The sequence below is a fragment of the Stomoxys calcitrans genome, chromosome 4 (assembly GCF_963082655.1).
Source record: "Stomoxys calcitrans chromosome 4, idStoCalc2.1, whole genome shotgun sequence".
Lineage (NCBI taxonomy): Eukaryota > Metazoa > Arthropoda > Insecta > Diptera > Muscidae > Stomoxys > Stomoxys calcitrans.
The window spans coordinates 111,684,830-111,709,550 of record NC_081555.1 but is presented as its reverse complement, the minus strand read 5'-3'; the positions used below and the strand labels follow the sequence as shown (position 1 = coordinate 111,709,550).

Sequence of the window (24,721 nt, the reverse complement as noted above, 5' to 3'; positions counted from 1 at the left end):
CCGCCCCCCTTCGGATATCAAAAAATTTAGTACCCTATTTTCACCGGGAGCTCAAACTCTACTAACTGTGAAAATTTCATGAAAATCAGTTCAGCCGTTTTTGAGTCTATACGGAACATACAAACATACAAACAAACAAACAAAGCGAAATTGTTGCGAAAAAATAAATTTTTTTTTAATGTCTGTTTTTAAGAAATTTAATCACAATTAAATATTTTCACTGGATTCAAAGCCGATCGCTTAGTAACAAAAGCTTTCGTCATCTCCTGGGCATTGGTGACATTTACACCCACAGTGTTGAATAGCTGCGTCACAGTTAATCCACAATTCATGGCCACCGCAAACCCCTGAATAACTTCTCCTGCATTGGGACCAAAGAAATGTAAACCCAAAATCTCTTGTCGACCTTCACGTTTAGCTACAATTTTTATATAACACAAATCGTCCGCTTTTTCAGACATTTGGAATTCCATAGGGCAAAATGAGCTGTGATATATTTCTACATTTTCATTGCCAAATTTATGCAAGGCAAAATCTTCAGTCATACCCACAAAGGCATACTCCACTGGGGTAAAAAGAGTTGTAGGAATATTCTGATAATTCATGTTCTCTTGATTGTTGGCAAAAAGTCTTTGGGCCAAAAGCTTGCCAGCAGCTATGGCCACCGGAGTTAATTGAGGACGTCCTTTGGCTATATCTCCTATGGCATATATATTGGGAATATTAGTTTGCTCCTTGGCATCAACTATAATGAAGCCATTTTCCACTTGCAAACCCACAGCTGTTAAATTTAGACAATCCAACAATGGTTTACGACCTATGGCCCAGATAACAGTTTCAAAAATATCCGTTATTTCCAAGTTTGTTTTGGAGTTTTTATATTGCACCATAAAACGATTATCGGCTCGCTTTTCAATAGCCATAGGGAAACAGGGTTGCAAAAACTTTACACCTTTTTCTTCCATTGTTCTCTTTATAATATTTACCATTTGTTGATCAAAGTTGCGTAAAATCATGTCCCTCACCATAACCGTTACATCATAGCCAAAAGAGCTTAGAAACCCCGCACATTCCATACTTATGTAACCAGCACCCACCAAGAGAGTCTTTCCGGGAGGCCTGCTCCTATTGAACAAATCATCACTGGTTATGCCATATTCCCGTGCACCGGGTATATCCGGATACACAGGTCTATTGCCAGCAGCAATGACTATATGTTGACCACTTACTAAACGTTCTTGACCATTTTGTAACTTCACCTTAATTGTATTTCTATCAACAAATGAGGCCTTTCCATTCATATAATCGATTTTTTTCAAACGTAATTCCACCTTCAACGTCCAATTTGAAGATTTTATAGTATTTTGAACTTCTTCCATCAAAGTGGCCCAGTTTAGGCAGATCTCATTATCTGGCATTATGTTCCAACCATAGAACTTGGCATCGATTAGGTCTTCCTTTAAAATGGCTGCTCTATGCATTTGTTTTTTGGGTATGCAACCCACATTGACACATGTTCCTCCCAAACCCCATTTGTAGCCACATGGAGTAGGTTCAACATAATCCAAAATGATGGTCTTTGCACCCCAGGAGTTCGCTTCGCGAGCACAGGCAATACCCCCAGAACCTCCTCCAATTACAATGAGATCGTAGTTTGAGTCGGATTGAAACATTGTGGTTTGAGAAGAAAAGTTTTTAAATTAATTATTGTTAACTGAAATATTTTACAAGGCCAATGAATTTTCTCAAAACACAAAAATTCAGTAAAATCCTCTCTAGCAACAGAATTTTCAATAAAAATTTCCTCAAAAGACAAAAATTCAGTAAAATTCTCCCTAAAAGCAGTATATTTAAGAAATTTTCTTTAAAGACAAACCGTCTTATCCACAAAATTTTATGAAGCCTTAAAATAGGTTAATTTTACAGTGCTGTGAAGGAAATCTGCCAAATCAATCCATCTCAAATCCACATTAAAGGCCTGGTTATGCTATGTGAGAGCTGCATCAGGCCATAGACCGATTCAGACCATAATTGACACGTATGTTGAAGTTCATGAGAGAAGTCTTTGTTCAAAATTTCAGCCAAATCGGATAATAATTGCGACCTCTAGATGCTCAAGAAGTCAAGATCCCAGATCGGTTTATATGGCAGCTATATCAGGTTATGGACCAATTAAAACCATATTTGGCACAGTTGTTGGAATTCATAACAAAACACCTCATGCAAAATTTCACCCAAATCGGATTAGAATTGCACCCTATAGAGACTGAAAAATTCAAGACCCCGATCGGTTTATATGACAGCTATATCAGGTTATGGACCGAATTGAACCACACTTAACAAGGTTGTTGAAAATCATAACAAAACACCTCATGCACAATTTCAGCCAAATCGGATAAGAATTTCGCCCTCTAGACGCTCAAGAAGTCAAGTTCCAAGATCGGTTTATAGGGCAGCTATATCAAAGCATACCGATATGGCCCATTTACAATCCCAACCGACCTACACTAATAAGAATATTCGTGCAAAATTTCAAGTGGCTAGCTTTACTCCTTCAAAAGTTTGCATGCTTTCGACAAACGGACAGACGGACATGGTTAAATCGACTTAAGATGTCATGACGATCAAGAATACATCTACTTTATTGGGTTTCAGAGGCATATTTCGAGGAGTTACAAACAGAATGCCGAAATTACTATCCACCCCATCCTATGGTGGAGGGTATAATAACAAGAAGAGAGTTGGAGGCAAGCGCCTGTCTATCTATCATATTTTTTTACAGCCATCGTTATGGCGCATACTTCTGCCTGCAAGAACGTCCACTCGTCTGATAGTTTCACCGGCATGCCAATGTTGAATGTCTGGGAGAGTACTCCCAATTAAGTCCCTGGCTCCATCTGGTAGCCTTCTGTGAAAACTGAGTTCTCCGCCGGCTTCGACCATGCCAGTGCCCCACATGTCAGCATTGGCCTCACAATATATGTGTAGCACACCACTTGTCGGCTTCTTTTATCCTCATTCTTTTTCCAGGACAGTTTCGAATCGAGAACTAGACCCAGTATTTCGCCTCCTTCGACAACTGCAGGGTAATCCCGTCCAAATATGAGAGTCTAAAATCTGCTAATTATATCTTCGAGTGAAGAAGAGCTGGCATGTTTTTCTGGGTTCATCCTTAATCCATTTATCGTAGCCCATCTCTACAGCCATCTTAGTGACACTTCCATGATAGTCGACAGAAATTTGGCTCCCATCAGTAGTACGACGTCTTCCGCATATGCGATTATTCTCATCCCTATTGAGATCCATCAGGATATCGTTTATCAAGATATTTGCGAGAGCACTCCTCCCTTCCTACCGGGTTTCCTATTGTCGCCTCGATTATACCGCGATGGTATGAGCTGGTTCCATCCTCAATCCATTCTCCCATCGCCTTAAGTCTTATAACCGCAGTGGCTGCCTCACACTTAATCTGTATGTAAATGGGTCGGTTATTTAGTCTCCAGTCGCCTAGTGGCCCTGGTCTTTATCGGCTGAGCGATATGCGAATGCGATAGCGAATGCCAAGGCAACATATTCTCTGAACCTGTATATGGTCCTTATGTTGCACTTTTTCTCCATAGCATTCCACCAAACTATTGAGACGTAAGTAAGTATCGGTTTAATCATGCTCCTGTAGAGCCAGTGGACTATCTTCGTATTCAGGCCCCATTTCAAGCTTATGTCCCGTCTACATAGTGCCAAATATCTGTGAGCCTTCTCGGTACGCTCCTGAATGTGACACTTCCAATAGAGTTTCCTATCCAAAATCACTCCTAAGGATTTGACCTTGTCAGATATGGAAATCGTTTGTATTGAGGGAACGTGGTGCGTCAAATAGACCCACCCTCATCATCCTCGTGAAAAGGCATATTTTAGTCTTCTCTGGGTTCATATTGAACCCCTAGGTCTAGTCCAGTGATATGCAAGACCTTTTCGGCCTTCTGCATAGCTGATTCGGATCCTTACTCCTAAAAAGTACTTTAACATCATCTGCATAGCAGACGGGTTCAAATCCCTCCTCAGTCAGCATCCGTAATAGGTTATTTATGGTGGTCACTCAAAGTAGTGGCTATAAAATGCCCTCTGTGACGCACCTTTTGTCACTTTCCTTCTTATATTTATGTCATGGAACCCGCTATTTCTCCATTTTTTCCTTAGCATATGGTTTATCCAGCCTCTAAGGACCGCGTCCACACTGTACTGGTCTATGAATCAATGTGTCGTTCCGCACATTGTTAACACCCCGCTCGATGTCAATGCATACCGCCAATGTGTACGGCTTGGTGTCGAAGGATTCTTCTATTTTATGCACAACCTCGTACAGGGCAGTCTCCACCGACCTTCCCTTGAGGTAGGCATGCTGTATGTATTTGAGCAGTTCGCTAGATGTCCTACTCTTTATCATGGTATCCACAATACGTTCCATGGTTTTAAGTAGAAAGGACGTAAGGCTTATAGATCTGTAAGCCTTTGGTGCCGCATAACTTACCTTGCCGGGCTTGGGTATAAATACCAAATGAGGCGCCAGATAGTCAGCCTCATTTTGTAGTGACGCCGGAAATATTCCATCAGGTCCAGGTGACTAAAATGGTTTAAGCTCCTCAAGGCTTTCTTCACCATAAATTCTGTAATGATAAATCTTCGATCAACCTTATTATTCCAAGATTCCGTGTCTCCGTGAGTCCCGTCGTATCCTGTGGAAAATGCGTTTTCATAAATAGCTTCAACATGTCCTTCGTTGTCTCACTCCCGTGTGGTCTACTAACGTTTCAGTTTTGACATGGGTTTTTGAGAGATACATTTTCATCTTAGCGCTATGGAGCTGTTCGCAGAAAAGCTTCCAGCAGGCACGTTTTGTCGCTCTAGTAATCTTTTTCTATTCCTTAAGCCGTGTGTAGTACATAACCCAGTAAATTTCCGTTTTTTTACGACGAGCTCTGTTATAAAGTCTGCGGACCTCTTTTCCAATGTGGCGAATCTCCCCGGTCATCCAGGGTCGTGCTACTTTCAATATCCTTAATTGTTTTCAATACCACTCTCCTAAGTTGGTGCATGTCTGGTATTGTGTCTCCACCTAAGTGCCGGTATCTGTTAGACGCGAAAGCAGGGCAATGCCGAAGGAAATGCTTCAAAGTCTCATCATTTTTCACGCATGCTCTACACATGCTATCACTTGCCGCACAGATTTTACATAAGTGAGCTCGTAGTCCTATGTGTTATGATACCAGTAGCTCGCCTCGTCTTCTCACGATCTGGATTCCCCCATAGGACTTTCGTCGTCCTACTGACCAGTGCGCTGTTCCACAATATTGCATGCGCATTCTTCGCCCACTCCCTTAACACGGACCGCGTCGACCTGAAAGGCTTTAGGTTTAACCAAGTTTATTGACAACAGTCCTCTAGCTTTCACCGCAAAATCGTCTGCCCTTTCATTTTCCCTTACTCCGTTATGACCTGGCACCTAAACGATGCGGATTTTGCCCTCTTCAGCGAAGGCGTTAATCTCCTTCTTACATTGCAAGACTGTTCGTGACCTTACCGTCCTGGTTGTTATTGCCGTTATGGCATTTTAACCGACAGTAAAAGATCGCTGTAGGTAAACAGTCTTGCAGTGTAAGAAGGAGATTAACGCCTTCTCCGGCTTGGCCAGTTACTTTGAAAGCTTATCGGATTCGGTCTGCTTGTGAGCTAAGCAAAGCCATTGCCGTATCCCGCTGCCCAAATCTATCGATTCGGCTGTGGTAACTGTTTCATTGACAATGTCGCTGTCTGAATCCTAGTCGGAAACACCACCTTTACTTAAAGGATGGTGACGATCTTCTATAGGTGTGGATGCCTTGGCGCCTGTAGTCGAGAGTAATGCTTCGAGCGCCCACTTAGTCGTCAGACTAATTAATGAGGAAGAGGAGGATAAACCAGAGGGATGTTTATTCGTTTCCTCCTCATTAATCACTCTGACGATTAGTTGGGCGCTCGAAGCATTACTCTCGACTACAGGTGTCAAGGCGCCCTTACCTATAGGAGGGGAGGACAACATGCTATCACCACGGCAGCTGTTGGGTCTTTGGAGTCCATTTGAGCCTACCCCCAAAAAAGGCTTTAAAATTTTTTCGTAATAGGCAGTACCTACTCCGAGGTAACGATATTTTTTATTTATTTGTTTCCCGTTTTTTGTAAAGATCTCGCCCAAAAGACAAGAATTGAAGATTTCTCGAAATATTGGCAGCAACAAAATATAATTAAACCAGCAAAAAACTTCATCTGCTTTCTTCTCAAGACCTCGAGCCAGATTATAAAACACAATAATATTAACAAAAAGGTAAAAAAAAATACAAACAAAATTGTCTAAATAACCAGTAAGGAAGGGCAAAAGTCGGGCGGTGCCGACAGTATAATACCCTACACCTACCCTATAAGTACAATGTGGGACCTATATCCAATTCTGAACCCATTTTGATTGACCTTGGCGAGCAAATATGTATAAACTGTAAAAACTACGGTTGACAAATGACAACATTATGGCAAATTACCCAAAATCTGACGAACGTATATATGGGAGCTATATCTAAATCTGAACCGATTCCGAGCAAACTTCTCACATAATGTGGAGTTGTCGAAAATTTTGGCAAGATTGGTCAATAAATCCGCTTGCAGTGGCTCTTAAAGTGAAAATCGGACGATATACATATATGACAGCTATATCTAAATCTGAGCCGATTTCTATGAAATTTACCACTAATATTGAGAGTCATAAGCAAATCCTTCCTGCAAAATTTCGACAGATCGGATAACAAATGATTACTTTTTTGTAATATTTCTCAAAATCAGACGAACATATATATGAGAGCTATATCTATATCTGCACCGATTTCGAGCAAACTCCTCAGATACTGTGGCAGTCATCGAGGAAAGCGTTTTGCAAAATTTTGGCAAGATGGATCAATAAATGCGCTTGCTGTGACTCTAGAAGTTAAAATCGGGCGATATATATATATATAAGAGCTATACCTAAATCTCAATCGATTTCCATGAAATTCACCAGTAATATTGGGCTAACTCGTTGTATATTGTGATAGTCATTGAAAAAAGCGTTGTGCAATATTTTGGCAAGATTGGTCAATAAATGTGCTTGCATTGACTCTAGGAGTGAAAATCAGGCGTTGTATACATATGAGAGCTATATCTAAATCTGAACCGATTTCCATGAAATTCACCAGTATTGGCGACAGTCGTAAAGAAATCTTTCCTGCTAAATTTCGAGAGAATCGCTTAACAAATGACCGTTTTACCGCATTATTACTGATAATCGAATGAAAATATACAAGGGAGCTATATCCAGATCTGAAGCGATTTTTTCCAATTTCAATAGGCTTTGTCTCTAGGCCGAAAAACATGTCTGTACCAAATTTTAAGACGATCGGATGAAAAGTGCGACCTGTACTTTGTACACAACTTAACATGGACAGAATGACAGACAGATGGACGGACAGACAGACAGACGGACATAGCTAAATCGAATCAGAAAGTGATTCTGTGTCGATCGGTATATTTATCAATGGGTCTGTCTCTCTTCCTTTTGGGTGTTACAAACTAATTTACTAAGCTATAATACCCTGTACCACAGTAGTGGTGTAGTGTATAAAAATGTTTGATAAAATTTTGCCTATAAACAAAAATTGTTCGTTACTCCCCATTTTAAATGGCATGCTAGCTTCAAAAATCTCAACTATAATTTATTGCTGTTGGCTGTTTATGGCTTAATTCTTTGTTGCCTTTTTACTCGCACTCTCTTCCTTTCTCGCTTTTTCCATATCCTTGCCATTTTATTTTGGCAACATACTTGCGATGCATAAATCATAGAAATAGTTGCGCGGCGACATCGTTATCCTTTTTTAATAGCCATCACGTATGGCATGGTGGCTACTTCCCTTAAGGTTTTGGCTTCCTTTACATCTTTCTTATCAAAAAGGATGCAGTTAAGTCAAGTCAAGATGGTAGAAGTTCAAAAATTTTCATTTCAATGCATAAAGTTAATACTAAAGGGTTGTAGGATTTTTTTGGACCTGCTTTCTTTTTGCCGCTAATAGAGAGGAAACAACTTACTGGCATGTTGATTTTAGGGGTGTCTCCCCATTTTGTAATATATATATATGGGGGTTTCTGCCAGACGACTGGATGTTTTATTGTGCAATGATCGCCTCTTATCCTCTTATTTTTTTCGTTCTCTAAAAGCGTGTGAATACTTTCCTTTTGAAAGATTCAATTTAGATTCCACTATTTTATGCATCACCACCCCCAGTGCCAACACCACCACCCCACCACCATCATAACAGTTTCAAATTGGTTTCCTTTTCAACCAAAGCAAACAAATGCCCTCGTACTCGAGGCCATGCAAAAAGCTATTGCGGTTTTCGCCAAATTGAGCACAAGCAAACTTTTTGCAAAACTATACAGAACATAACTAAGTGAGAGAGTGTATGCTCTGATTGTGATGCTGTTTATGCTGTTATTTTTTCCATTTTGTGTTTTTTTTTTTCTTTTCCTCAGCCATGGTGCATCGGAATACTGCAATAGTCCTTTTGTATAGGCAGCCTATAGAGGAATGCATATACAAGTATAGAGTATATAGGTAAATGGGCTGAATATACGCGTAGGTGTATAGGGGTGTGTGTCGGCTGGTTGTTAACTTCCATTTATTTCTTTAAAATCTGAATCCATTGCACTTTTTTTATAGGTTTCTGTGACACTAGTTTGTTTTTTTTTGTTAGCATGGCTTTTGCTCCCCTAAAAACACCGAATGGCATACAAAAGAGGAACTTTTACGTTGAAATAACAGGAAGTTGTTTTATTAAAATTTCATTTTGTTTGTTTTCATATGCCCATGCAACAAAAGAATTTCATGAATACATTGATCTGTTCCGGAATAAAAGTGGGATTTTTCGCCATACGCAAACCCGCACAAGAGAAACGAAAATAATTGGAGTTGTTGGGGAATAGTTAAAAGGATTTGTTCCCAATTTAGGAAAATAAGCTAGCGAAACTTGTGGAAGATAGCAGCAAAAACTTTAAAGGCCTGACATATGTGTTTAAGGAATTTTAGCTTTCTCGTCAGCTTTATATAGATGAATTTGTAAGTACATGAAGTTTTTGAGAGTTGAAAACAAAGAATTATTATTAAAAGTATTAACCTAGTTACTTTTATTCACATTACGATAAGGTGGAGAGTTCTTCGTTCGAAATCCCTTTTGACCAAATTTTTTCAAAGAGGTGGCGGATATTAATCCGCTCCATGTCACTATGGGCATACGCCTAAGCCAGTAATCGGCTTGTTGTGCGCTCTAAAAACTAACCTCGAAAAAGAAAATTTTAAGTTAGGAATTCCGTGATTCTTACAAAATCCTTAAATGTTTTCCATGGCACGCTCCTAACTTTGTTCATATCTGGTATTGTGTCACCACCTAAATACAAACAAACAAATTTTGCCTATGAACATTCCACTAAGAGGCAAACTTCTCACATATCAATGAGTGCAGTCCGATTCAAGTTTAAGCTCAATGATAAGGGGCCTATTTTTTATAGAGAGAAGTTTTACATGGCATAGTACCTCACAAATGTTGCCAGTAGTTAGAAGGGAAAATCACCGCCGAAAATTTTTGTTGATGGTCTCGCCAGGATTAGAACCCAGTCGTTCAGCGTCATAGGCGGACATGGTAACCTCTGCGCTACGGTGGCCTCCATTGTGTCCCCACCTAAGTGCCGGTATCTGTTAGACGCGAAAGCGGGGAAATGAGAAAGGAATCGCTCTAACGTCTATCACTTGCCACACCGATTTTACATAACTGAGCTCGTAGTTCTATGTGTCCCGTTATGATACCAATTGCTATACTGACCTCCTTTTTACTACCTTTCAGTAATAGCCTATGTCTTCTCACGATCTAGATCACCCAATAGGATTTTCACCGTCCTACCGACCGTTTCGCTGTTCCACAAAGTTACAGGCGCATTCGTCGTCCACGCCCTTAACTCGGAATGCATCGACCCGAAAGGCATCGGTTTAACTAAGTTTATTGACGGCAGTCCTCCGGTCTTCACTGCCAAATCGTCTGTCCTATTATTCCCCCTTCGCTATGGCCCGGCAACCAAATTGTGCGGATTATGCCATCCTCAGAGAAAGCGTTAATCTCCTTCTTACCCTTCAAGACTGTTCGTGACCTTACTGTCCTGGTTGGTATTGCCATTATGGCAATTTTTCTGTCCACAAAGATGTTCACACTCGATGTCCTTGCGTTAGAAGCATACCACCCCACGCATTCCGTGATCACCCGGATCTGCGTCTGCAGGACCGTATTATGGTCAGGCAGCCTAGAACAGATCTCAGTCTCTGGGTCCTCCATGTAGACCCCCTGGCTCGCTCTGTCCTCTAGCTTTGATCCATCCGTGTAACATGATCTTCCACACAGTGCCTCGTACTCGACTTCAAGGTCCATCTCAGGTATCCGATCGAAAACCTCTTCCCTTTCTTCCAGGTTTCCTATGGTCGTCTGGATTATACCGCGTTGGTATGAGCTGCTCCCATCCTCAATCCATTCTCCCATCGCTTTAAGTCTCATAGTTGCAGTGGCTGCCTCGCACTTAATCTGTATATCTATGGGTTGGATATCTTGTGCCCTAGCGGGCGTGGTCCTCATTGCTACGCCTATTCCAAGACAACATGTTCTCTGAACCCAAACTACTAAGGCGTAAGTAAGTATTGGTAGAGCCAGAGAACTATCCTCGGATTCAGGCCCCATTTCGAGCCTTCTCAATACGCTCCTGAATGTGTCACTACCAATTAAGTTTCTTGTCTAAGATCACGGCTAAGTATTTGACCTTGTCAGATATATAATCGTTCTATTGAGGAAACGAGGCGCGTTAAATTGGCCCAACTTCGTCTTCCTCGTGAACAGGTATATTTCAGTCTGCTCTGGGTTAATATTAAGACCTCTGGGTCTAGCCCAGTCATATGCCATATGCAAGACCCTTTCGGCCCATCTGCATAGCTGTTCCTTAGCATATGGTTTATCCAGTCTCTAAGGACCGGGTCCACCCGGTACTGGTCTAAGGATTGTATCAGTGTGTCGGTCCGCATATTGTTAAAAGCCCCTTCGATGTCAATGCGTACCGCCAGTGTGTACGTTGTGACATTGAAGGATTCTTCTATTTTATGCACAACCTCGTGCAAGACAGTATCCACCGACCTTCACTTGATATAGTCATGCTGTTTGTATCTGAGCAGTTCGCTGGATGTCCTACTCTTTATCGTGGTGTCCACAATAAGTTTTAATGGTTTCGAGTAGAAAGTATATAAGGCTTTGGTTTTAATACTAAACTTCTTTACGGTAGTGTTGATACCTAGAATCTCCAGCTCCTTCATGATTGATGTCGGTTTTACATTATTGAAAGCACCTTTAATGACAAGAAATGCTACCATTGCATATTCCATGATCCTCTGTGAAGGCAACTAGGTCGTGAGGGGCTGTTTCAGTGGAATTGTCCTTAAGAGTGATTTTTTAAGAGCAATAGGAAAGTTAAAAGAAAAGCACACACACACCAAATTCAGAAAATTTCATGAAATCTTTATTTGAATCGATAGTACGGTCCATATAATTTAATGTTTAAAGAATATTTCATGCAAATGTTTACCATGACTGCGTCTCAAATGGTCCATCCGCTTAGTCCAATTTTGGCATACTCTTTCCAACATTTCGGCCGGAATCTCATAAATAAATGCTTCAATGTTGTCTTCCAATGTGTTAATTGAAGCGAGCTTGTCTGTATAGACATGAGCTTTAACATAGCCCCACAAAAAATAGTCTAAGGTGTTAAATCGCACGATCTAGGCGGGCAATTGACCGGTCCCGAACTCGAAATAAAATGTTCACCGAACTCGCCTCTCAATAAGTCCATTGCTATGTGTGCTGTGTGACATGTGGCACAGTCTTGTTGAAACCACATGACGTGCAAGTCATGCTTTTGGGTTTTGGGCAAAAGAAAAAAGTGGATATTATCTCAAGGTAGGGCTCGCGTCAATTGAAGCGGGCTTGTCTGTTTATCCATGAGCTTTAACATGGCCCCACAAAAAATAGTCCAAAGGCGTTAAATCGCACTATCTATGCTGCCAATAGACCGGTGCCGAATGTGAAATAAAATGTTCATCGAACTCGCTCGCCTCTCAATAAACGATTGGTACGCGTGCTGTGTGGCATGTGGCACTGTCTTGTTGACAACACATGTCATGCAAGTCAAGCTCTTGCATTTTGGGCAAATAAAGGTGGATATCATTTCACGGTAGCGCTCACCATTCACAGTTACGTTACGATTCGCATCATCTTTGAAGAAGTACGGTCCAATGATGCCACCAGCCCATAAACCGTACCAAACGGTGACTTTTTCGGGTCTTTTTCTTGCAATGGTTCTTGCTTCTCTTCACTCCAAAATCGACAATTCTACTTATTTACGTACCTATTGAACCAAAAATCAGCTTCGGCGCTCAATGGAAGAAGTGCACGATGAACTTTCGTAACAGTGCACGCATTTTTTTGATAATAACATTTAATTATTTGCAAGCATTATTCGTTTGTAAGACGATTCATGATTAAATTATAGACCAAACTGAAGATGTCTAACAGTGAAACAAAACACGAAACATGCGTAAGCTGTTTAAACCAATGTTGCCAATCAGATAATAGCTAAAAAGTCACACTTTATATGCACGCTATTGTCTATCTTTGCCCTAAGATGTGTTTCTATATGGTATATACGAGTAAGATTAGGCCCGGCCGTTCTTAACGCGCTTTTTCTTCTTTAGTTGTTACCTTGCTCTTTAAAATGAGCCAAATAGAAATTTCCATCGGAATGACATCTGGCGAATGGGCAGTCACTTTGTAAACGAAATGAAGTGCGAAACATGGTTTGCTAGCCATTCTTGGTTTACTCGTGCTGTGTAGAGTTCGGTTGGTACTTTCATGGTCTACGACCGTAATGTTTGCAATCGTACGACTGCAAATAGCAGATGAATAGCTGGATGAAAATAATTGGAGAGCGTTCATCTGCTATCACAGCTGCCCATACCATCACATGAGATGGAATATTATTTCGGGTGACTGTTCGTACTTGCGCTCGGTTAGGTTAACACTATCATTTTGGGAGACTTCTATAATTTGTTCAGACATCACTATGTTCGAAAATTCACCACGTTCTTGCAAGCGCAATAACTTATTTGTTATTTCGAGTCAAACATTTTTTTTTTTATATCAGATCATGTGCTTTTTGGATATTGAAAGACTTTACCTTAAGCTTGTTAAGATCTGTAGACATTTTATTACAATGACGACGTCGATTTCATTGAATTCGAGGCTTCACTCGGCGAATCATTTCAGGTAGTTTTTTCTACCATCACCACACATTATAACGATTTATATTGTGGTACACAAACATTTTGTTCATTTTAAGGTGTTTCAGTTCGCCAACAATAGCCGGTTGTAATTATTTTAGATTCAGCAGGTACCCTGTAGAATTTTACACAAGAATAACACATAGCACACCACAATGCCATGGCAGCCGGTTGTACGTACCGAATTGACCCGATGGAGTCCTTCATGGGCAAGGTCTGCCAGATGTAAAAAAAAACGGCTACAACAACAACAACGCACCAAAACCGGCCCAGATAGTTCCTATTTTCCATATAAATGGATTCCCGTTCTGCTTTCCCGTGAAAACCCCCAAACCATCATTATTAGTGAGTATCGCAGTTTATATACAACCGAACCTAATGCATCTTCAACATGCTGTCTTTGTACTTGTTTGTCTCACCGATTTTCATTCATTTTGTGTCTTTTTCGTTCCAAAAAAAAAGGCCAGACAAATATAAAATCTTGGCATGGCACACTTAATAAATCCTTTTTGAGCATAAAAAAAAATGTGTTGGCAACATATAGGCCGATTTATTAAAATAAAGCAACTTACACAGCATAGAATTCAACCTCATCTGGACATGAAGTGTTAAAAGAAAGCATAGCACAGTTCATAAAAACTATTCAAAACCAAGTCAAAGAAAAGAAATATCTTATGTTATGATTTTTTGCCCTACCAATCAAAAACATTTCTCATATCCCAAACAAGAGAAATGTGAACTTTAAACCTAAATTTCATCACAATCATGCGTCCAGAGGAGCATGGGAAAATAACATTTTCAGCATAATCTGGAAACTGACATTTTAACCTGTAACATGCTTGTTAGAAAAAAAACTCTTGTTTTGGTTGTTTTAAGGGCATTGTCCATATGTCAGCTGCTGCTGTTGTCACTTTTAAAAGTTTTTCATGAATCCTTCCTTCCCTCACACACATTTAAAGAAGGAATCATTTCTCTTGCAAAGAAATTTTGTAACTGACATTACACAAAAGGGGAAAAATGTGGCACATAAACTCCCATGTTCTTGAGATTTCATAAAATGGGTTGTTTAACTTGCAATTTGAGTTTGCTTAGACTCAATTTTTGTTTTATTTGTAGCCAATCAACAAAAAAACGTTAAACAGCGACCCTATCATTTTATGTTTTCTTGGGTCAGATAACGACATTTCACATGCCATGTAGAAATAGAACACGTTTAAGGCATTATGGCAAGTGAGAGGAGATGAAACTTTGATTTGATATGGGTTCAAGTTGGCATTAAAGAAGATATTCGACATAAATCTAAAAAGCATTCCAAAGGTCTAATATCTTACTTTTGTGGCATTTTTTATTAACGATTAAATGATATGACCTTTTTTCATGGCCAGGTGTGAAGTGAAGGTATAAAACAGGTGTTTTTATTGCAAACTTTTATTAAGGGTTTTAAATGCTGTGTATAGAAATATAAAACGACCTCACTTCCCTGCGAGCCTAAATTGAGAACTTGCAACATTGGTTTTGTAAAAAAAATTCACAAAAATCTATTTCAGTTTGTTTCTAATTTACTTTGAAAAATTCAAATCGGCGAATGGTTAAAGTTTCTGGGGTCCATAAAGTGCACTTCTTTGGGTGACCACCATTAATGCCCTATTATGGATGCTGACTGAGAAGTGATATAAACCTGTCTGCTGTGCAGACGATGTTAGGGGTAAGGATCCGAACCAACTATGCAGAAGGGCTAAAAAGGTCTTCCATATGGCATATGATTTGGATAGACCCAAAGGTCTCAATGTTAACCCAGAGAAGACTGAAATATGCCTGTTCACGAGGAAGACGAAGATGGGCCAAATTGACGCATCGCGTTTCTTCAGTTAAACGATTTCGTTATCTGACAAGGTCAAATACTTAGGTGTGAACTTGAATGGGAAACATAATTGGAAGTATCACATTCAGGAGCGTACTGAGAAGGGTCACAGATGTTGAGCACTTTGTAGACGGGCAATAGGCTCGAAATGGGGCCTGAATCTGAGCACAGTCTACTGGCTCTACAGAAGCGTGATTAGACCAACACTTATTAACGCCTCAGTAGTTTGGTGGACTGCTATGGAGAATGAATTCAACATAAGAATCATACAACAGGTTCAAAGAACATGTTGTCTTGGCATAGGCGGAGCGATGAGGACCAGGGCCACTAGGGCACTGAAGACTATTCTAGATATGCGACCCATAGACATACTGATTAAGTGCGAGGCAGCCACTGCGGCTATGAGATGGAGACTACACCCTAAAGAGCACTGGAGACTTCTAGATATCCGACCCATTGACATACAGATTAAGTGTGGGGCAGCCACTGCGGCTATGAGACTTAAGACGTGGGGAGAATGGATTGAGGATGGTAGCAGCTCATACCATAGCGGTATAATCGAGGCGACGATAGGAAACTTGGAAGAACGGGAAGAGGTTTCCGTTCGGATATATGAGACGACACTTGAGGTCGAGTGGGAGACAATGCTGCACAGTCTTGGATTGACGCAACCCTAGTATTGTCATCTGGAAGATCATGTTACACGGATGGATCAAAGCTAGGGGACAGAGTGGACCTGGGGGTCTACATTGAGAACCCAGGGACTGAGACCTGTTTTAGACTGCCTGGCCATAATACGATCTTGCATGTGGAGATGCGAGCGATCTTTACGGACAATAAAATGGTCATAAGGGCAATAACAACCAGGAAGGTAAGGCCATGAACAGTCTCGGAGTGTAAGAAGGAGATTAACGCCTTCTCTGAGGATGGCACCATCCGTATCGTTTGGGTGCCGGGCCATAACGGAGTAAGGGGGAATGAAAGACCAGAGAAGGCTAGAGAACTGCCATCAATAAATTTGGTTAACCCGAAGCCTTTCGGATCGCCGCAGTCCGAGTTCAAGGCGTGGGCAACAAATGCGTTTCTAACCCTGTGGAACAGCGAAACGGTTGGTAGGACAGTGAAAATCCTTTGGGGAGATCCAGATAGTGAGAAGACGTGGCTTTTTATGAAAGAAAGTAAGAAGGAGGTCATTCGTATCATAACGGGATACATAGCACTATGAGCTCACTTATGCAAAATCGGTGCGACAACTGATAGCATGTTTAGGGCATGTGGGGAAGATGATGAGACGTTGAAGCATTTCCTATGTCATTTCCCGGCTTTCCCCACACTCTTTTCTGGAACTTATATGATGTGGACCATGGACAAATGAATGTTCTTTGTTTTGATCGATCCAATTTTCAGTTTGGGGGGTGTTGTTGCGGTAAGGGGAAGGGTCCGCCCCCTTCTGATATCAAGAAATTATTAAGCCCATATCACTTTCCAGGACATTCTACATAATCTGTGAAATCGCAGTCACGGTCGACATTTGCATGAAATAATCTTCAAATGTTAAATTATGTAGACCGAACTATCGATTCAAATAACGATTTCATGCATTTATCAGAATTTTATGTGTTTTTTCCGTCATTCGTTTGCAACGCATTGAAATATCCATTTCCGAACCAACCAAGTATATATATTCTTGATCGTCGTAAAATTCTGAGGCGATATTACGATGTCCGTGTGTCTGTCCGCCCGTCTGTTGCAAGCACGCTACAGCCTTCAAAAACTGTTATATTCATTCGGCGTTTTGCTGTACACTCAGGCTATGTTCTTGAATGAGCCAAATCGGATCATATCCGATCATATCATATAATTTCTGCCACATAAGCCGATCTACCGATTAAGGGGCTTAAGTCCATAAAAACAGTAATTATTATCCGATTTCGCCGAGTGGTTTTAAGCCTCCCGACATCCCAGTCATCATATAGACTAAATCACGTAAAAAACGCATTTATTATCCGATTTCGCTGGAATATGACAGAGAGACTTGTATTAAGCCTCCCGTCATCCGTTCAGGAATGTTCATGAGAAATTTGGTAGTAATATACCTATGGTGGTGGGTATACAAAGATCGGCGCGGCCGAACTTAACACGTTTTTATTTGTTTTTCAATGTCAAAGGTTCTCTGATGCAAATCCCTCAGTTTGAGAGTCGTATTAAACACAATCTTTTGAAGAGTTGGTTCTCGCCTCGAGTTCTCTTCCGAGAAAGCGAAAGATCCATACCGTTCCGACTATTTTAATATACACGGCCATTCTCGGCCAAAAGAAAATAGTTTTCAAAGTTTCAAAAATTTCAGAAATTGGAAAGATATGAAGAACTCGAAATCAAGTTTTTCGTAGAGCTTTCCATTTTTATCCAACAATTAACAGTTGCAAAACTTAACAATAAATGAACTATACACGGCTTACACCTCAGATTCGTGAGAGAAATATAACACAGCCCCAAACAATGTAGGGCTCTGAGAAATTCTTCAACGATAATTCAGTTTAGGTTCGGTTGAAAAGAGGGTGCGAATGTTAATCCGCCCCACGCCACTATGGACATACACCTAAGCCACTAATCGGCTGGTTGTGCGCTCTAAATAAAAAAAGTAACTTTTTTTGTTTGTTTCTCTTTCGAGAAACTCAATGGCCCGATTTTGTGGTCCGATTTTTAAAATTCTTTTTTTGCTGTATAGTACTACAAAAAAGTCCTTCTGAGGTATACAATATCTCCACTGATTTTGAAGATATTTTGCACACACACTCGCTAACATCTCAGCTCTAACCATTCCAAATGCTCACACAGCATATTGTTTATTAGCTTTTTCGATTTTCTCCCACTCTGGAACGTCTCATCATCTTCCCCACATGCCCTACACATGCCATCACTTGCGTCACCGATTTTAATAATAATTATTTAATAATAATTCAGTTTAAAAATATCCTAAAAAAATTCTTCAAGTTTCTTATTTTCTATCTCACTGTGCGAGATTCCATTTTCGGGTTAGAAATTTAACCTTGAGTTTCTTTTTTTTACGCGCCACCATAATCTAGCCATTGCGAATCGGTGTTTTAACTGAAATAGGTTAGGTAAGAGTGACAGTCCTTTACAGACTCACTTTGGCAATTTTAAGTTCATTGTTATACCACAGTAGCAACAGACCAAGGCTTCTGGTGGGAATCGAAGCCACGACCCCTGCACTGGTTATCGGAACACTCTATCATCTCGGCTACCGGATAAACTGATAAGCTCTCATATAAACCTTCTTAGGCCCGTTAAAACCGCAATTGTTGTCCGATTTGAATTTTTTCTTTTTTGTCACTCCCATCATAGAAGGTAAATAATGTCCAAATTGGTCTATAATGACATAGCTTCCATAGTTCCAAAGTTTAATTTTTTAAACCTTTAGCAGAATTTATGGTGGTTGACTTCGAAGTTTCGGTCTGGCCGAACTTTTCGTTTTCAGCTGACAAATTGACAGATTTGAAAAGAGTTCATGTTATGAATTTTATAAATTTCAAAAGCTCCTTTCACAATTATTGTAACGTTTTTAAAAAATATTTTTCTTTCGCTAAAAAAATATGAATTTACACTTAGATCGTTTTTGCATTTGTTTTGTGCTTCTTTACAAAATAAATAAAACAATATTGAATTCATATTTATTTTGTAAAATGTATCTCCATTGTATTGTCAGTCTTATTGTATGATTCGTCTAGACCGGATATGTTGTATGTCAAGTGGCAATGCATTTTCAATTCCCTGCTCAGCTTGACGTATGATTGATAGGATATTATTGTGTATATATTAACATACTCGAATACATTCGTACACACACACACACACACACACACACAAACGCACACACACATCTAACTACAAACATATGTCGTCAGTACTCAAATAAACATTTCAACTATTTTACATAAAAAATACATTTCTTTTATGTAAAAATTTTATAGAAAAAACAGGCATGTTTCAGGGAGTTGATTTTTATACTCCAGGAAGTGTAAATGTTTACCATTTTTTAGGAGAGGTGGAAGGGGGGAAAACAAACCTACTACTGTTGGTAGTAAATTCACAAAACAAGAAAATACTTTGTTCATAAAATATTTCAGGAACAAACATAAAATACGCATATGTGAGCTCACTTCACGCGCACTTGAATTTGCAGCCAAAGCAATGAAGAAAAAACGAAGCGTATTGCAAACATAGAAAAAATCGTAGAGTTTTGCCATATATGGCATAAAACATCAGTGACAACATACAGGAGCAACAATAACTACAAACCATACCAGAGGCGAAGCAAGTATGCAGTCATCATCAGTTATGGCAACATCAACGAACAGACGGACAACATGAGTGCGACGAGCACCACACATAAAAAAGTGCAAGTGAAATTGTTGCAACATTTTTTTGCCACTTCTCTAAAGTGTACAACTCACGTACAACTAGTAAATCTGTGGCTTACAGTGTTGGCATATCAAATGAAAATGAATGAACGGAATATTTAGTCACAACTTTATTTTTATAAATAACTAGCCGAACCTGGACCGCTCCGCTGCGCCTTCTTTTACTTCATATGGAACAAAAGTTTCCTTGGAATATTTATTTTTGAAGACATTTTAGTGAAATACCATGCTAACTTGACTAAGAGTGTAACAATATAAGTGCCTTTATCTGAATCCCATACGATCTTTATTGGTCTAGGAATTTAAGTTTGGATGTAAGGTGTACTCCATTTTTAATATACTTCATTTCAGCCCGATATTCTCATGATTTCTTATTTAGTGGTGTTTTCGGGGGAGAGGTGGTCCCCCAGATACTTGGCCCTGAAAAAATATCAGCATCGTGCTCTTCTCTCAAATACCATTTATTTAAACCCAGGATGAGGCGTCCCCCAAACACATGGCCCCAAAATTGGTTACCAAATTCGTTTGCTAATCTGAGCCACATATTGCCATGGTCTATAAATTTTTACACCTTGGGGAGGGTTTTGGGGTAGGGGAGGTGCCCCAAATACATGGTTCCATATTAGGGTATTCGTATTCTACTCCCAAATACCTTTATTTGAGCCCCATATTGCGAGAGCCAGTAAATAATTGCTGTTGGTGGGGTATTTTGGAAAAGGGGTAGACCCCCAGAAAAATTTGTCCCAAAAGTGGGTATCAATTTCGTGTCCTACTCCCCAATTCCTTTCATTTGACACCCACATTGGCATGGTCGGTAAATATGCCCGATTTAGGTGTGTTTTGGGGAGAGAGGTGGTCCCCCAAATACTTAGACCTGAAAATATATCAGCATCGTGCTCTATCTATATATTATTTATTTGAACCCCATATTGCCATGGACCTCGAAATCCGTTTTCTAAACTCAAATAGCTTTCATTTAAATACCTTATTGCAAAATTCGGCTAATATTTCCGGTTTGGGTTATGGGCCCTAAAAACTGTCAATATCGAGCTCTACTCTCTTTAAGAGCCACATAGTCTTGGTGAGCATATATGTCCTATATGTTAGGGTGGTGGCACGTCCCCTAGACAGTTGGTCCCGAATATTGATATCAGATTCGTGATCCACTCCCAAATACCTTTAATTTGAGCCCCCATATTTCCATGGCCGCCCATCCTCCATCCTCCAACCGCCCATTACCGGTTTTGGGGGATAGGGCAGCCACTCAGTGACTTGACCTTGAAAATATATATCAGATTCGTGTTCTACTCTAACATACCTTTTATTTGAGCCCCATATTGTAATGGTCAGCAAGTATTTCCTATTTGGGGAGTGTTATTGGGGTGGGTGGCCTCATAGACAAATTTTCCCGAATATTAATATTAGATTCTTGCTTTACTCCAAAGACCTTTCTTTGGAGCCCCATATTGCTATGGTCGTAAATTTGTCCTCTTTGGGGGATTGCTTGGGGAGCGCCTTAGGGTCTTTTCAGTTAAGATGTTAGATATACTCCATTCTTAAAAAAACTTTTTTTGAGCCTGATATTCTCATTGAGATTTTGGGTGTGGGAAAGACCCCAGGGTGGTGGTTGGTGAGTTTAGGGTGTGGCGTGGTCCCGAAAGTGGGTATGACGTTTGTGATCTGCTCCCAAAAACATTTCATTTGAGTCCCATATTGCCATGGCGGGTAAATATATCCGATTTAGGGGTATTTTGGGGTTGTGGTGGTCGCCCAAACACTTGGTCCGACAATTGGATATGAGATACGTTTTCTATTCTTAAATACCTTTCATTTGAGTCCCATATTGTCGTGATTACTCTATATATATATTTGGTCGGTTTTGGGGGTGGGGCAGCCCTTCCCTAGGTATACTATCCGAAATTTGGATACCAAATTGTTGTATTTAGGTTACTATTAGAGAGCACACAAAATTTAGCTCAAATCACACCACCCATTTCCGAAATCTAGCGTTTCTGAAATTAAGATAAGGGGAGGGTCTGCCCCCCTTCAGATATAAGAAGACTAGCTGGACCGCTCCGCTGCGATTTCTTTCACTCTCTAATACCTTTTATATTAGCCCTATATTGCCATGGTCGGTGTTTTTGAGGTGGGACAGCCCCTCGTAAATTTCGCTTCCAAATGTGGATATCAAATTCGTGCTCTACTTCCAAATACGTTTTATTTGAGCACAAATTACCATGGTCAATAAAAATAAGTTCTGTTTGAGGGTGTTTTAGAACTGGGTATAAGATTCGTTTTTATCCCCATATTGCCATGTTCGGTAAATATGTCCGATTTGGATGGTGGACTGGAAGTGTTATGGCCCCATAATCACTTATTTTCATATTTGGATAACAATGACGTTTTCTACTCTCAAATACCTTTCATATAAGTCTTATTTTGTTATGAATGGTTGATTGATTGATTGATTTTGTCCATTAGGTGGCCCTAGGTACCCCACCACAATTTTGTACAAACAATTTTTTGTTTTGAAGTTACTATAACAGTGCAAACAAAATTTCGCTCAAATAGCCCCATCCATGTCCGAGAGCTTTCGTTTTTAAAAATTTCAATGACCCACCCTTTCAATGACCCAATGATTATGTACCCTTTTTTCACCAGAGCATCATTCTACACCGGATCCTTCTCCAATGCACAATATTTAACTTGTTTAATGCATATGTTATCTAATTTCAAATTGAAGTCTTAAAGATACCACGTAGAATACAAGATTATGAGGATCCATATGTCTTAGATTTACTAGACTTGTCTCTACTTTCACAGAGCTTTTTTGTCACGATCGGTCAATATGTTCGATTAGGTTGGTGATTTCCAGAAAGTTGTCCCAAATTGGAGTGGAAGATACATACTCTTATACCTTAGACCTTCCATAGAAGTCTTTCAATATCTTCATCGAACTTCATCTTTGTTTGGTAATCTTTTAGGGTTGGGGACCTCCTAGATACTAAGCCTACCTTGAATTCCATATTGTTCCGATCGACCCACATGTCATGATGGGGGTTTTTTGGGGTTGGGTGAACCCCAAGATACTAGTTCCTAAAAAAGTATCTAGTTCGTACTCTGCTACCATAGATCTTTAATTTGAGTCCCATATTGTCCTGCTCCATAGGAGGTCACCATAGCGCAGAGGTTAGCATGTCCGCCTATGACGCTGAACGCCTGGGTTCGAATTGTGACGAGGCTTTCAGAAAAATACTTTCAGCGTAGGTTTTCCCATCCTATTTCTGACGACATTTGTGAGGTACTATGCTATGCAAAAACTTTTCTCCAAAGACGTTGTATCGCACTGCGGCATGCCGTTCAGATTTGGGTATTGAGCTTAAACTTGAATCGGACAGCAGTCATTAATGTGTGAAAAGTTTGTCCCTGTTCCTTAGTGGAATGTTCATGGACAAAATTTGCATTTGCATTGTCCTGCTCAGTTTTGGTTTCGTTTTCTACTCTCGAATACCTTTTATTTGAGTCCTATTTTATTATGTTTGGTCTACATATCCATTTGGCGAGCTCTGGGGTTCTGCCGGCCCCCTAGGTACCCTAGCTCAATTTGGGTACGCTTACCGCCACCGCCCTCTTCATTTATCAAACAATTTAGTAGAGTCTACTTCCAAAGACCTTATCATTGAGCTTAAACTTGAATCGGACAGCTGTCATTGATATGTGAGAAGTTTGACCATATTCCTTAATGAAACGTTCTAGGAAAATTTGCATTTTGCCACCACCGACTTGGGGCTTATGTTTTATATCAGATGCGTACTTTACTTGAAACACCTTTCATTTGATATTTTTTTTTTGTCCCAATCAATAAACGTATCTGTTTAGTTGGGTTTTTGGGATAGGGCGTTCCCAAAGGCACTCCTGATTTTGCCTTTCACTAAGGATCCAAACCAAAAATTCGCTCTAATCGCTGTACCCATCTCTGTTTATAGAAATTTAGGGAAGGAGGAAGGTCGTCCTCCATCAAGCATCGAGTAATGAAGCACTCTATTTTGACCAAGAGCCCATTCAAGGAAATCAATTCAGTCATTTTTGAGTTTGGTATAGAAAATTTCTTTATCATATTTTTCCAGAAAATGTGATTTTTTTAAAAAAAATGTTAACCTTAATTAATTTTTCTTAAAATATTTCTAAGATAAGCTTTTCCCGAAAAATAATCTTAAACCCTTAATTATGTTCCTTTCTTGCAATCGAAATTCATACCTTCCCAATTTCAAATCCACATGCTGTTTATATTGAAACATAAATCGCTGCAGGTTATCATTTCAAAAAAAAAAATAAAACATGAGAAAAACATTGCAGCGACAACATGAAAGATATACATAAATGAAAAGTTGCCATAAATAAAAGCCAAAACCGCCATGAAAAGGCAACAGCAACAATAAAAACAACAACAGTTGAAACAACTAAGCCAACCGGAGTGAAAATGTTTTAAGCCAAACAGCACACACTCACAAACAGATACATGCACACTACTAAAGATTATACTCATGTAGCAGGCAACTATAAATCGTGTATCCTAGTCTCCTTGAGGCATCCATCGCCCTCACCTTCTCCCCTCCTTGCGTTTATTTCCTTAGCACCGCTAAGTCTCACCTTTCTAGCACAATCTTGGCAATCTTTGCCCGTTTTTCATATTCGCTCGCCCCAGCACCCCCGCTCATTTTGTAATATTGTACTCCAAAGTCGGTTATTCAGCAAAATGACCTAAATTGTTGCATATGTTTGTTTGGTTGAGTTTCTTTTTTTTTTGCTCAGCGTCTTTGTTGTGCCACTTGTTTCTCTTTCCAATTTCACTTTCATTTTTGTGCGAGTTGTGTTTTTTGCTTGTGCCCTGACTTTTCACAAAAGAACGAGGCTAGGAAGTAGGATGACAAACTACCTTTTGTTGTC

General features: G+C 39.9%; 2 protein-coding genes across 3 annotated transcripts in view; one reads left to right on the top strand and one right to left on the bottom strand.

Moving 5' to 3' along the window:
- LOC106091912 (tyrosine-protein phosphatase 10D) overlaps nucleotides 1-24,721 on the top strand; it is a 457,577-nt gene that overhangs the window by 286,209 nt on the left and 146,647 nt on the right. The window lies entirely within an intron of this gene.
- On the bottom strand, nucleotides 151-1,731 carry LOC106091911 (thioredoxin reductase 1, mitochondrial-like). Its single transcript, XM_013258614.2, has 2 exons — nucleotides 987-1,731; nucleotides 151-908 (listed from the first exon to the last, which is right to left on the bottom strand). Exons 1-2 carry the CDS (start codon nucleotides 1,671-1,673, stop codon nucleotides 198-200), a joined length of 1,398 nt encoding a protein of 465 aa, XP_013114068.2. The 5' UTR covers nucleotides 1,674-1,731; the 3' UTR covers nucleotides 151-197.

Bases quoted from the DNA above. Each gene is read 5' to 3' on its own strand.
- LOC106091911 (XM_013258614.2), bottom strand. From the start codon at position 1,673: ATGTTTCAATCCGACTCAAACTACGATCTCATTGTAATTGGAGGAGGT. The intron at 909-986 runs GTAAATATTATA...GCTATTGAAAAG, and splicing joins GCAACTTTGATCAACAAATG to CGAGCCGATAATCGTTTTAT.